This window comes from Sinocyclocheilus grahami, unplaced genomic scaffold, assembly GCF_001515645.1.
Source record: "Sinocyclocheilus grahami isolate Dianchi unplaced genomic scaffold, SAMN03320097.WGS_v1.1 scaffold453.1, whole genome shotgun sequence".
NCBI lineage: Eukaryota > Metazoa > Chordata > Actinopteri > Cypriniformes > Cyprinidae > Sinocyclocheilus > Sinocyclocheilus grahami.
The window spans coordinates 198,601-211,693 of NW_015505632.1; the positions used below are offsets into that span (position 1 = coordinate 198,601).

Below are 13,093 nucleotides of genomic sequence, written 5' to 3' on the forward strand. Positions count from 1 at the left end.
AATTTAACCACAAAGTTTCAAAGCTTGAAATCGAAAGCTTTTCAATCAAAAAAGAAGGATACACTTTTGATTTACAGCTTATGTTGGGATATTCTGTTATTAAGATTGTCAAAACAGGTAAACTTGTGTAAAGAGGCGGTAACACTACACTTTTCCTTCCATCCATACGCATGCAAATGTTGGATACTGGAAACACAACGTTACAAGTTTGGTGAACTCTGACCTGCAAATTTGTATCATGTTTAGACGTGTGACCAATAGAAGATCATTAAGTCATGGCTTGACAGCTTAGTGGAATTAAACAAACACAAATTTAAAATTTGCAGGTTGGCAGCACTGCAGAATAGTTTTTTTTTTTTTTAAAGACACCACATAGCATGACATCACATCACAACTGTTGCTCAACGTCTAGTGTAACCGCCCCTTAAAGATATAATGGGTGAATGGTTGAACGCTGTGACATTTAGCAGGTTAATCCTGAGCACCGATTGTATCTGCGTATGTAAAGTGCAAAGTGAAGCATCACATTGCAACGTATCAAACACTACAGGAAGTGGATCGATAGTTTCTGCCTCAGTTTGGCTAACTGCAGAGGTAGAGGAGCAGAGGAGTAACAGAGGGGAGTGGCGAAGGAATACCAAACATTGCAACCTACTTTTTGGTTCGCCAATAGCTAAGATTGAAGTAGTGCTACAAAAACGAGTGCATTTCACAAGGATGTGAAGATCCGAAACAGGATTGACAAACAAATGAGTAGCTAATACTTTCGAAAGCAGGGTAAACTCAGAAGGCATGGGCATCCCCCAGTGGTGGAGGTGAAAGGCAAGCAAGTGGAGGAGCTTGCTAGTGGTCATATCACAAAGCTCAATCTACAGAACGTCATATAACAGCTGTGACTGTTAATACTCTCCTGGCAGTGGTAAAATAGCCCTAATTTTTACTTGCTGTCAAGTTTTTGTTTCTGCAGATTTTGGTAAGGCGTTTGTGTTTGAATGAGTTGTCTGTGTGTATGTCTGTCTTTGGTGCTGGCCTGGAGTTTTTTAGTGAGTGACAGACCTGAACTACACACCCCTTCTGTTCTACCACATGAGCAAATTTTAGTAACAGGACAAGCAATCTGAAAAACAGTTCTTCAGTAGGCAACACAATTGGTATTCAGAGCCAATATGGGGCAATAGAAGATCCAAAATGGAGAATTGTTTTTAGTGAGAATGCAGGCAAGGGCAATAACCCCTTTATTTAAATTTATATATATATATATATATATATATATATATATATCCCTGCCACCATTTTAGTTGCTAGTTGTATTTAAAGCTAAGCTATGTTTCAGCTTGTAGGCATTGAACATGACGGTTTTCCCAGAAATAGGTCTCACAGAGAAAAGCTCAACACAGCAGCACCATGCAGCATCTGTGTGCCTGGGCGCCAGCGCTCAGACGGGGTGCTGGTGTGAGTGTGTGTGTGGTCTTGTATAATAATAACAGTCTTAAGAGGCGAAAGCAGGCCACTGCAATGATGGCGTTCCCTATGTCATCCTGCGGCGAGACCTGTTGCATTCGCACAGTTGAACATGCAACATTGAGAGTGAGAAAGATTTGAGACTTTCTCCGAGCCGTCTCCCATTTAATGACACATATGCTTTGAGCTCTCATGGCGGGCAGCCCGCTAAGGCCCAACGCGGGAGGGAAGGTTAAAGCTCAGAGGCAAAGAAGACCCAGACACACTTCCAGCAGTCGGGATGGATGCACAGAAACAGGGCTCCCCAGGCTTGGTTACATGCCTCTGGACTGAGATGAGGGAGAGGGGTACAGGGGGTTTGAATGGATGGATGGAGGCAGACCTTCAGGAAATGTGGGGTGCTGAGGAGGATGGATGTCTCCAGAAGCACCAGCCACGTTTGGTGTGCTGCTTGCGTAAGATCTCCTCCTCGCGCTCTCGCTCTTTTTGAGACCGGAGGTAGCGGTCTTCCTCCTTCAGGAACCAGACAGGGGGCCAGCGATGCTTCTCAAAGTGTTTCTGGTTTTCTGGAAGAACAAAAGAGCAAGATGAAGGAAATACAGTGGAAAAATCATTTTCTTGCTCAGTATTTGTATCTTGTTTTTTCATCTAAAGATAAATATCTAAAAATCCTTACACCAAGATACATTTACTTGAGAAGTAAGATATTATGCTAGATATTGTGTTGTATTCAGATTTGGATTCAATTTGGAAAGTTGGCTAAAGCAAAAAAAGCAAATGGTTTAAAATTTGTTTTTATTTTGTTATTAAGTTTTTTTTTTTTTTATCCCAGTGGCAAAAGTTTTGAATCATAAATATGTGATATATATCAAGTTGCTCAGATGTTTAGCTAGATTTACTTAAAAAATTCAATTGAAGAGAATAAGGTTTACTAAGTACAAAATTAGAATTGCAAAATAGATAAGTAAATAAACATAGATATTGAAATTGATATACACATACAGACACTTGCTTTAAAAGTTTGGTACAGTACAATTTTTCATGTGTTTGAAAGTCTCATGCCCACCAAGGCTGCATAGTTTAAAAGAACAGCATTTATTTAAAATAAAAATCTTTTCTAACATTATAAATGTTTTTACTGTGACTTCTGATCAATTTAGTGCATCCTTGCTGAATTTATTTCATTTATACATAATATAAATCTAATAAATAAATGAACAAAAGCACTTCTTGCTTCTTACCAGGAGACATAATCTTCATATCTTTAGGGAATTTTCGACAAACGCTATTGTAGTTGGTGCAGATGTGATGCAGACACCAGGCAGAGAGCTGTTTGGCATTGTGGAACTACAGCAGACAAAAAAGCAGAGTTGGCACAGCATGATTTCTGTCAATGAGGCTCATTTGAAAAGCAAAGTCTGTTCATACTTTGAACTAGAATAAAGTAGGCTATGAATGAATGGTAATTCTGTAATGTGCGCCATTGGTTATATTGCCACTTCATTACTCAGTGCATTCTATTAAAGGCTTTGTTCGCTTCATCTTTATTAATGTTACCTGAGCCATCTCCAGATAGGCCAGCACATGGCCATCAATGTCCACCCCTTTAACGGACAACTGCAACAGCTCCTCAACGGCATGTTGCTCTGTAGACCATGGCAAAACACCACACAACAAGTGTTAATATGTCAGCCATGAGGCTTAATGGTTAACAATTTGCGAAATACTCCATAACAACAAAATCGTCAACAGTGAAAAATTTCTCACCTTCACAGGTGTATTTTTAGATAATATTTAGCTGTAGATAACATTTATTTTTGTTTATTTATTTTGCTAGTTAGCACCATGTCTAGTAGCTTTGATGAGTTTAAATGCTATCATCTGTAATATTAACCAACATTTGGCTCACAAATTCATGCTGAAAGTATAAGATCTCAGATTATTTTCCTCTCCAGGCCCATTAACCGCAGAATTGTACAGTGGTCAAGGTATACTGTCTGCCTTCGGGTAAACACAGAGCCATTATTGAAACCTACCTGTTAGAGCTACAAGGCGGGGAAGACAGAGGCGGTTGGCTAGTATTATAAGGTCCATTGGCTCTAGTTCAGGACAAGGTGTTAACACACCACAGTACAGAAACTCCAGAACGGCTCTCATGCAGGCACAACTGGTGTTGGGGATAGAGACCTAAAAAGAGAAACGGAGCAGCGGTTAGCAAAAAACAGCCAAAATATTTCAAGTTCAGTTATTAACAAAAGCCCACGTTGAGAAAAGTTTGTGTGAAAAGATTTCATAACCCGTGCTGAGCAATGTTTACTCATAGCTCATCTCCAGGACATGGAAACTCGAGAGGCAGATTGATCCAGGGATGAAACAATCTGCTCAGCACCTCTCCCCTATTGAGACCTGCATGGTCCTGGCCGCTGACCATTAGAAGGGCCTTCGTGTTGACATGGCAGGACCCAAAGTGGCCGAGGAATTGGTTAGAATGGGATGAACATATCCAGAAAGGCTCGTGGAGGAAGGGGCCTGAGAGAGCGATAGGAGGGCGAGGGCAGTGGCCACCACAAGGGGTCTTTCATCCTTCAGGAGATTAAAGCACTGCGTGAAACCGTTGACAGTCTCAGCTTAAAGCTGTGGAAAAATAACTCTGTGGGCTTGTCGCTACGGGAGACCTGGCCTCTGCATAAACAAGAGCCAACAAGCCAGCCTACAGGAGAGACTGTCATCATATAACAGTGAACACAGAATATGCTTTACAGAACAAATACACAAATTCAAATACACACATACTGTAAAGCAAGACTGTTCCCATTTACTGATATGGCAAATTTTGTCACCACCAGAACATATTTAAAACAACCACTTGGTGCACCAATTTATTTATGGTGTTTATAACCTCTTAACTTTTAAAAAATACTGTATTCTTCTGCTTTTAATGAATGGATGTACATCATATTAGTACAAGGCCACATTATCTTTCAAAAGTTTGGGGTAAATAAGATGTTTTTAAAGAAAAGACAGTGAAGACAGTTTCATTATGACAAATAGTTTGTTCTTTCTTAACTTGTTAAACTTTCTTAGTTTGTTCTTTCTTAACTTCCTATACATCAAAGAATCATGATGAAACAAAAATGTCAAGCATTGATAATAATAAGAAATGTTTCTTACGCAGCGAATGAGTATTTTAGAATGATTTCTGAATTATGTGACACTGAAGACTGGAGTAATGATGCTGAAAACTCTGCTTTGCCATCACAGAAATAAATTACGTTTTAAAATATATTAAAACAGAAAACCGTTATTTTAAACTGTGATAATATTTCCTAATTTTGAAAGCATTATAATATAAAATCTTACTGACCCCAAACTTTTAAACAGTAGTGCATTTCACAAATACAGTGCAATCCACTTTTATCATCCTTCACAGAAAGTTGCAATTGTTGTGCCATTGTAATGAAACTGTGAGGTCCCTGGAGGCCACATGACTTAATCTGCCCACGTCCAACACCATTCATAACCAAAATCACATAAACCCAAGCTTAAAGGTAGAAGTGCTGTTGTTTTGACTCTGCTTTGGCTGGAGGGTGGAGAGCAAACAAAAGCATGCTTATTCTTTCAGCTCCAAGGAACGGCCAAGGAATTAAGGGAGAGCTTTCAGCAGGGACACAAAGAGGAAAGTGCAGAGACTGTGAATCAGCCCATGGCAACCTTCTCCTTATGCCGTCGCCATCCTCAGACTAAGCAGTTATTCCTCTGTGAATTAGGACAGGATGCAGTGGATTTAATTGCCTCTAGCGTTACCCTGCTTGAGGACTGAACACTTACAGGGTGCAGATGCTTATAGCAACCTGGAAACCACTACTTCTTGTGAAGGGATTTGTCCAATCACAGGCAAACATCTTTATAATGTTTCAAATAATATTGATCACATACATCCAATTTAGGAATGACTAGACAGTTTCACTTACCCTAAACTGCACCAACCTTCTGCTTCTTGCTTAGTGAGTTGTGCAGTAAACTGATCTTAAATGCATCAAACCACAAAAACTATCACAACAGAATCTGTACTGCTTCCGTCACATGTGTAGGAGATTGTGGGAACAACGACCGCAAGCTGACACAGATTCTATAGGTCAGAGATGGTACATTGGGGGGTGGCAAGATGACGCTCAGCGGTACTTCTGAAGCCTAGCGGTGCCCTTCACCTGTCTGTCTCAAAGCCAATTAACAGAATGTCAGTGTGAATATGACCGTTCATTATGGCTAAAGGGCAGACTTAAAAGACGCAGAGGGGACACAGTAGGCAACTTCCTATTAAAACCTAAAGATAACAATAGTGCTGTGAGTGAATGGAAATTTTGTCTCAATCCTCTAAGCACAAGCAAACAAATCCAAACAAATCAAATTCTAGATTTAGCAGACACAAGTAAAATAAAAAGTATATATATATATATATATATATATATATATATTGTATATATAAGACTGTTTAATATGCATTCAATAGTTCTGTGCTCATTAAGACATTTTTAATTCTTAAGAAATTCTTTCTTTTTCATACTGATCCATGTTGATAGATGGCAGTGCAGCATCTAACAAGACTGAGGAGTCAGTACTTAAAGCATATGAAGAACAGCAATGCTTATGCTAGCCGGAGAACTACTGAATGCACCATTAAAAATCTTTAACAATTTGCAAAATAAATATCCTTTTCATACTGAACTTGATACCTAAATTCACTAGTTTTTAGTGTTTTATTTTTAATTGACCGGAATTTCAATTAAATGGTGATATTAATATGCTGTGATAATTTGTTGTTTCTTGGAAGAGGAAGAATTGAGAAAAACAATGCAACTACCTTGAGAAGAAAATGGGGTCAAGACCCAAGGGAATGTGTGTTACGGAGGAAGTGGTCATCTATCAAAAGCAACCAGACTCTTTCTCATCAACTAACAACTTACTGCAGTGTACACCGCAACCGCAGTCGCCGCCTTCATTGTCTCCGTTTTCACTTCATCTTTGTCTCACAGGGAAAATGTGACAGCTTCTCACATTTGAGCTTCCGCTCGGTCTTGCGCTAATCACACTCAGAAGTATGATGTTGCTGAAAGGAATTCTGGCACCTGAGCGTCTCCCGTATGTTCAGACACTTCCTGCTTTAAAAAGCAGCATGTTCAAAACAACAGAGATAGATCAGCAAGACTTACTGAAGAGTGTACTCACATAGAGCTTCATGCAACGTAAACGTACAACATAAAGAGACCTATAAATAACATTCAGATACAGAAGCAGTGTAGATGTCATATTGATTTTAAAGTCGTCTTCAGTAATAAGTATGTGCTGCCTAACCTCAAAAACCTTGAGAGATATTTCTGCACAGGACTAGAAGAGTAAAGCTTACATGTGGTAGATCAATCAAGGACAACTCTTGACTCTGTGTCACAAACTGAAGCAACAATAATATGCAGCAATAGACAAGAAACATTTGAGTACAGACTCTGAAAAACCCACTTATGGGCGAACGATCAGCTTTACTCAACTGAATGACACTTTATAAATATTTGCCACCCTGAGGTATTGCAAGGGCTTTATATCTGGTTATACAACACCTTCTGTGCCGACTGCTGCACAGACAGTGACAAGGGCTCACTCTATTCACAAGCTCATTCTAAAAATAGCACAGTGTTCACCACAACCAGTCGCTACAATGTGCCAGACTGGAGGAGATGAGGACCAAGTCGTTAGGCCGCACTTTGCCTTGCATCATTACGGTAATGTATGGAACAGGCTTAGTCTTTTAACATTTACAAAGCCCACTGAACACTTCTAAAGTGATTGCTGCTCAGGTGCCAAGAAAGAGGCACCAGAGGGACGATATCAAGTGGCTTGGTAGAATACAAAGAGTTTAAAAATAAAAAATAAACTTGGTTGCTATGAGTCAATAACCAAACAACCCAATCTCTCCCTCCTTGTGAACTCTTGTTTCTTATGAGATTTTTACTGAAAACACACCAAAACATCTTGCATTAAATATGCTCTGTGCACAAGAGACAAAAAAAGTAGCACCGCCTCAAAGATAGTTACTGTACTCACTAATACCAAAATAGACATTAAAGGGATACTCCACCCAAAAATAAATGATCTCTCATTTCCTAACCCTAATGTATATGACTTTCTTCCTTCAAATGAACACAGACATTTTTAGAAAAATAATCATTGTGTCCATATAAGTCACTTTGAGTCCATATAACACTCGTGAATAACAGCCTCAAAGTTGAAAAATCCATAAGACCAAATTGATGATTCAATGTCTTCTCAAGCAAAACTAAAGTGGTGTGTGGTCAAAATACTAATATTTTAAACGTTTATATACCTCTATAAATGAACTCTTCTGGCCAACTGTCATATGTACATTCGTTTGATGTGAACATCAGTACATTGTGAAGCATGATGCAAGCGCACTGTTAAATTCGTAAAAATAGTGACGGTCCTCTACACTTTCATGCTGTTTAGTATTTATTCATATTTTTCTTACACAAAACTCTAGTAAGCTTCAGAAGACATTGATTTATCAACTGGGGTCTTATAGACTACTGTCGTGTTTGTTTTGTGTGGTTTGTGAAATGCCAGCTTTGAGGGTACCAGCAACTTGCATTATATTTTTATAAAAATATACATATGCATATAGGATGGCATGAGGGTAAGAGAATTTGAATTTTTGGGTGGAGGATCCATTTAAAATCAAACCTTGTTATGCTATTTTACTCCTTAAAATTCAACGCTTGAGCAAAGAGCATGTCAAGCTCGTCAAAGCAGAACCAAGTTTACTTATCTCTGGCCACCTTGTGTTGATCTCTATGTGACATACTCTCAGCCGATGCTGTCAGAATAGAAAAGCAGCCAGCATCCTATTTCCCGCATCAGTTTGTTCTTGTGCTGTAAATCTAGCTCCCTGTAATGCTTGTAATGTTATACAGGGTGATCCTGTTCACCGGCAGGCCTGGACACTTATAACTCTCAGCCTCTGGTGTTGGTCAGCTTGGTCCCGAGTTCCTGCCCTTAGGGAGCTTGTCTTTCTAGAAATTGAGCTGACAGCCGGTAGCCCAAGGAAATCAGAGAGCGTGCACGGGATAGACCTGGATAGAGTTATGTGCGGGTGAGATGGGCCTCCGAAAGGAATACAGTGAAACCTTACCTTTGACACCTGACTTAATAGTTCTGGATGAAAAATACATGAGCTAAATTTATGCCAAGAAGAAACTGTGATATGTTAGAATAATTCCATAGAAAACAAGTGTAAATCAAATCAAAAACTGTGTGGAATGGTTATCATGTGGTTTTAGTTAAATACCACTTTGAGACCAAAAATCTATGAATATATAAGGTTCACACACACAAACTTCCTGTACACGTTCACATGATGGTGCTGAGGAAATGACTAGAGGAAGTGCCCAGTCTAACAAACTTCCTGTCACTATACACTCAGCAATGCACTGAAACACACACAAAGATGTGAGCGTGTTTTGGTATGAGCATGTGCATAATCTAAAGATATCATATCAATATATACTGTATATCAACTGCTGTTTTGCAAAAGCAAATTACATGACAATAAAATAAGCATAATACAGACTGAAAAAAATTACCTGATCTAACTCGACCAGAAAAATGTATTAATATATATTAATATAACTTTAACATGATGTCAAAACTAGTCCAAATCCTAAATTTGCTCTACAACCTCAATCACTGCAAATAAATATTTCTAGACCCCTTCTAGTTTGCCTCTCTTGAATATGGGAGCACAGACACAAAGCAGATATATCTCAGCATGTGTTCCCGCTGCCCGCTGGCACAGGACCTCCTCTAAAGTCTCAGCATCAGTCTGCCTGGAGCACTCTCCTCAGAGGCCTGTTTAGTACTGTTAATTCATCCATATGGATGAGATGGTCTCCTGTCGCAGCTGCATCAATGTGGGTCAGGCTGTCACAGAGGCGGCCTAGTTTCAACTACCTGTGCCACTTTTTTTAGTGGGATCTGTCAGAGCTCCAGGGTAGGAAAGATCAAGGTGACTGAGATTAATAGTACTTTGTGGTTCCATAAACAAGTTTAGGTGAAACTTTGAGAAATGTGTTGAGCCTAAATCAAACCCATATGACGTAGACCACTGATGTCAAAAATACTGGTACTTTGGTATCTAGTCAATGCTTAGAGAATAGAACCAATAGAAAGATGCTTGGTTTGAAAGTTGCCTTTATGCATACGCTACACCATTGACAATGGACAGTTTTAGTCTGCAAATTCGTCTTATTGCACAATTAGTTTTTTTTTTCATCTGTCAGTGCAGTAACACAAAATAAACTTTTGCAGACTAAATTTGTCCGTGCAAAATAAAATATATGTATATATACTGTGTATGTGTATGTATATATAGCATATATAGTGCCATGCTCTTGCTTTAATGAAATATGAATCACTAAAATCTCTGCTCACCTCCTCAATGTAACTCTCCATGAAGGATCCACGAAACATGGCTGCCATCCAATCACAGCTTGAGATGAGCAGTGGCTTGTGGGCTGGTAGATATCCGTCGTCCAATCGAAACACCACATCTAAAACCGGGAGGAAAAGAGCACACAGCTCGGCGTGTGTCACAGAGTCGAGGCTACAGAGGGGGAGACAGGTGGACGGACAAACACAGAGACAGACGAAGAGACAGATAGACACATAGACCAATAATAAATAGACAGATTGACAAGGCTAAGGATAAGAAGACAGAAAATGTGAAGGGAAGGCCAGACTGGGACCATATAGTGGGCAAATTTATTTTAGCAGCAAATTCTTTAGCGACTGACATGGATTGACTCCACAAGTTCACTGTGGCTCACTAACTTTGTTAAAAAACAGATGATGTTGGACAGGTTGTTTAGCAGTATGCTGTGGGTATCAGGAGGGCATGATGGGAAAAAAGCTCCTAATTCAATTCAATGCAGATTTCTACTATTGCAAATAAATCTCTAATGATTCAGTTTATAAACTTCTGCATACCCATAGGGAATGTACAAGTAGTCTTCAGGCCACAATGGAGATGAAAAACGTTCTGTTTTTCAAACATGATAGAAGCACCTTCATGGTTGGGTAATGAGTTTATGACAATTGCAGATGATGCAATGAAATTAACAGGTGTAAGTGGAGAATAAAGGAGTGTTGAAAAAGGTTAATTATGACAAACATGCACACAACACACGAGACATGACATTAACAGAGAGTAAGCGACACAGAAACCACAAAGCAGAAAAGCAAACATGTCCACAATATGCAAATATTCACTGACAGCAATGAAGGGATATTTTAAAGCACTCCACTGGGTATTTCCTTAAAAACAACAAAGAGACTGAATGAAGGAAAGGAAAAACAAATGGACTGTTCTAGAGTATGAACTATTCTATTTCAATTCCACTGAATTCTGGAAATAGAATTGAAAATAGAACTCATGAGACTTAAGTCAATGGTGTCACTACAAAAGCCTTTAGAATGTGACACACTGACATTTTTCAAACATGATAGAAGCACCTTCATGGTTGGGTAATGAGTTTATGACAATTGCAGATGATGCAATGAAATTAACAGGTGTAAGTGGAGAATAAAGGAGTGTTGAAAAAGGTTAATTATGACAAACATGCACACAACACACGAGACATGACATCAACAGAGAGTAAGCGACACAGAAACCACAAAGCAGAAAAGCAAACATGTCCACAATATGCAAATATTCACTGACAGCAATGAAGGGATATTTTAAAGCACTCCACTGGGTATTTCCTTAAAACAACAAAGAGACTGAATGAAGGAAAGGAAAAACAAATGGACTGTTCTAGAGTATGAACTATTCTATTTCAATTCCACTGAATTCTGGAAATAGAATTGAAAATAGAACTCATGAGACTTAAGTCAATGGTGTCACTACAAAAGCCTTTAGAATGTGACACACTGACAAGTAATAGAAATTAACTACCCAATAACACCAGAACTTCCTGAAGAGTCTGCACTAAACAAATTAGGACAGTTAATTAGACAAAAAAATCAGTGAGAACCGTCCATTCATTTATCATTCCCTCAACAACAGCAGCTTTTAAGTTGCTTGGTAAAGGTTATTTTTGTTTGGAGAAAAGGCTTGATTCAGCTTCTCAGTGTAAAAGGATAGAACAACAGATAGCAGGGTAATTTATCAGGATACGATAATTACAATTTGCCAGGACATTTGGGTTTCCTTGTATGCATTGTGTTCTGGTTGTTAGATAGATCCGACATGAATGCTTCTTCACATAGATATATACAATACATAATGTTTGACGCTGATTTCAGATTGCCTACCAGCAAAGGTGCCCTTGCTCAGGCACTCTTTGATGCGGTTGGCACGACGCACATGGAAGGCTTTGGTGATCTCTTGGTTCATGAAGCTCTCACGGTTCAGGACGTTGGCCACCATCATACGAAGGTCGAAGACCTCCAGAAGCTCGGCGATGGTGGCCACCTGCATCAGATCCCCACGTGTCTCATCCAGGTGACCCGTATAAAGGTACTGCAGCACTGCCTGAGAAAGCAGAGTTAACAGGGATAACAGATAATTTTACACTGTCATAGAAACTTCATAGATATATCGATTGAGAATCTTATTAAACATGCTATCGATCGTGTCACTTAAGTTTGTTCTTACCTGGAAAGGCCCTTTCTGAATAAGATCATCCATTGACACTACTGTCATGAGTCTCGGCCGACCTGTCACAGGGTCATCCACCATCTCTAGGTATACCCCCAAGAAACCACGCCCCCATCCCAAAAGAGCACGGCCTGCTCCCAGGGGTCCTATAGAGGGCTGGCCCCTGGCAGGCAGAGCGTTATCGCTCTGTGAAGTCCTCAGTGAGCCTTGCTGTAACATGAGCAGCCTATCTGAACCCCTAGTGCCTCCTTCACCCTCCTTATCAATGTCCAGGCTCTTGGTACGCCCAGCCTGCTCTTTGGCTCCTCTTCGGCTTTGTTCCTCTTCCTCGCTTCCCTCTGAGCTCTCCTCGCCCTCCTGCTCCATCCCTGCCTCTCCAAGATCCATAGTGAAAAGGTCATAGAACTTTGAGCAGGAAGTGGCCAGGTACACCTTATGGGCAAAGACATGAGTGGCCCCGGCCTGGAGGAGAAACAGGACGTCTGCACACAACGGTTGGCAGAAAAGAGAGTCTGGACCTTCTCCATCAATGGAAGGAGGATCAGGGATGCCCACCACAGGTCGTGGTGGTCTGGGAGGAAGAAAGGGGGCCTGGAGGAGGGGACGCTGAACCTTCTTTAGATGGGACTTCCAGAACTGAAGGTGGCGTCGAGAGATGAGCGCAGCACGGATAGCATTGTCAAACACATCCTTTACACCGAACTGAGCGACAATGCTTGTTTCATAGTATGGAATGCCAAGTTCCTTAGCGACCTCATGGCCTCGTTCTGGGGGAAGAATGTCTGTGGGCTTGATGGGTCTACGAGGAGAAAGTTGAAAAAAAGGAAAGCATTATTAAAGCCAGACAGAATATATACACTACCATTCAAAAGTCTGGGGTCTGTAATATTTTTTTAAATGAAAAAAAAA

At 40.0% G+C, this 13,093-nt stretch overlaps 1 protein-coding gene across 2 annotated transcripts in view; it reads right to left on the reverse strand.

Moving 5' to 3' along the window:
• Positions 1–347: 347 nt before the first annotated feature.
• Positions 348–13,093, reverse strand: part of rhobtb4 (Rho related BTB domain containing 4) — a 39,793-nt gene continuing 27,047 nt past the window's right edge. For both annotated transcript variants that reach the window (XM_016234471.1, XM_016234470.1), the window contains 7 exons: positions 12,182–12,983; positions 11,839–12,058; positions 9,958–10,076; positions 3,498–3,648; positions 3,019–3,107; positions 2,703–2,808; positions 348–2,027 (listed from right to left, as the gene is read on the reverse strand). In XM_016234471.1, coding sequence (XP_016089957.1) covers positions 1,846–2,027; positions 2,703–2,808; positions 3,019–3,107; positions 3,498–3,648; positions 9,958–10,076; positions 11,839–12,058; positions 12,182–12,983 — 1,669 coding nt within the window. In that variant the 3' untranslated portion in view covers positions 348–1,845. The remainder of the gene's footprint in view (positions 2,028–2,702; positions 2,809–3,018; positions 3,108–3,497; positions 3,649–9,957; positions 10,077–11,838; positions 12,059–12,181; positions 12,984–13,093) is intronic.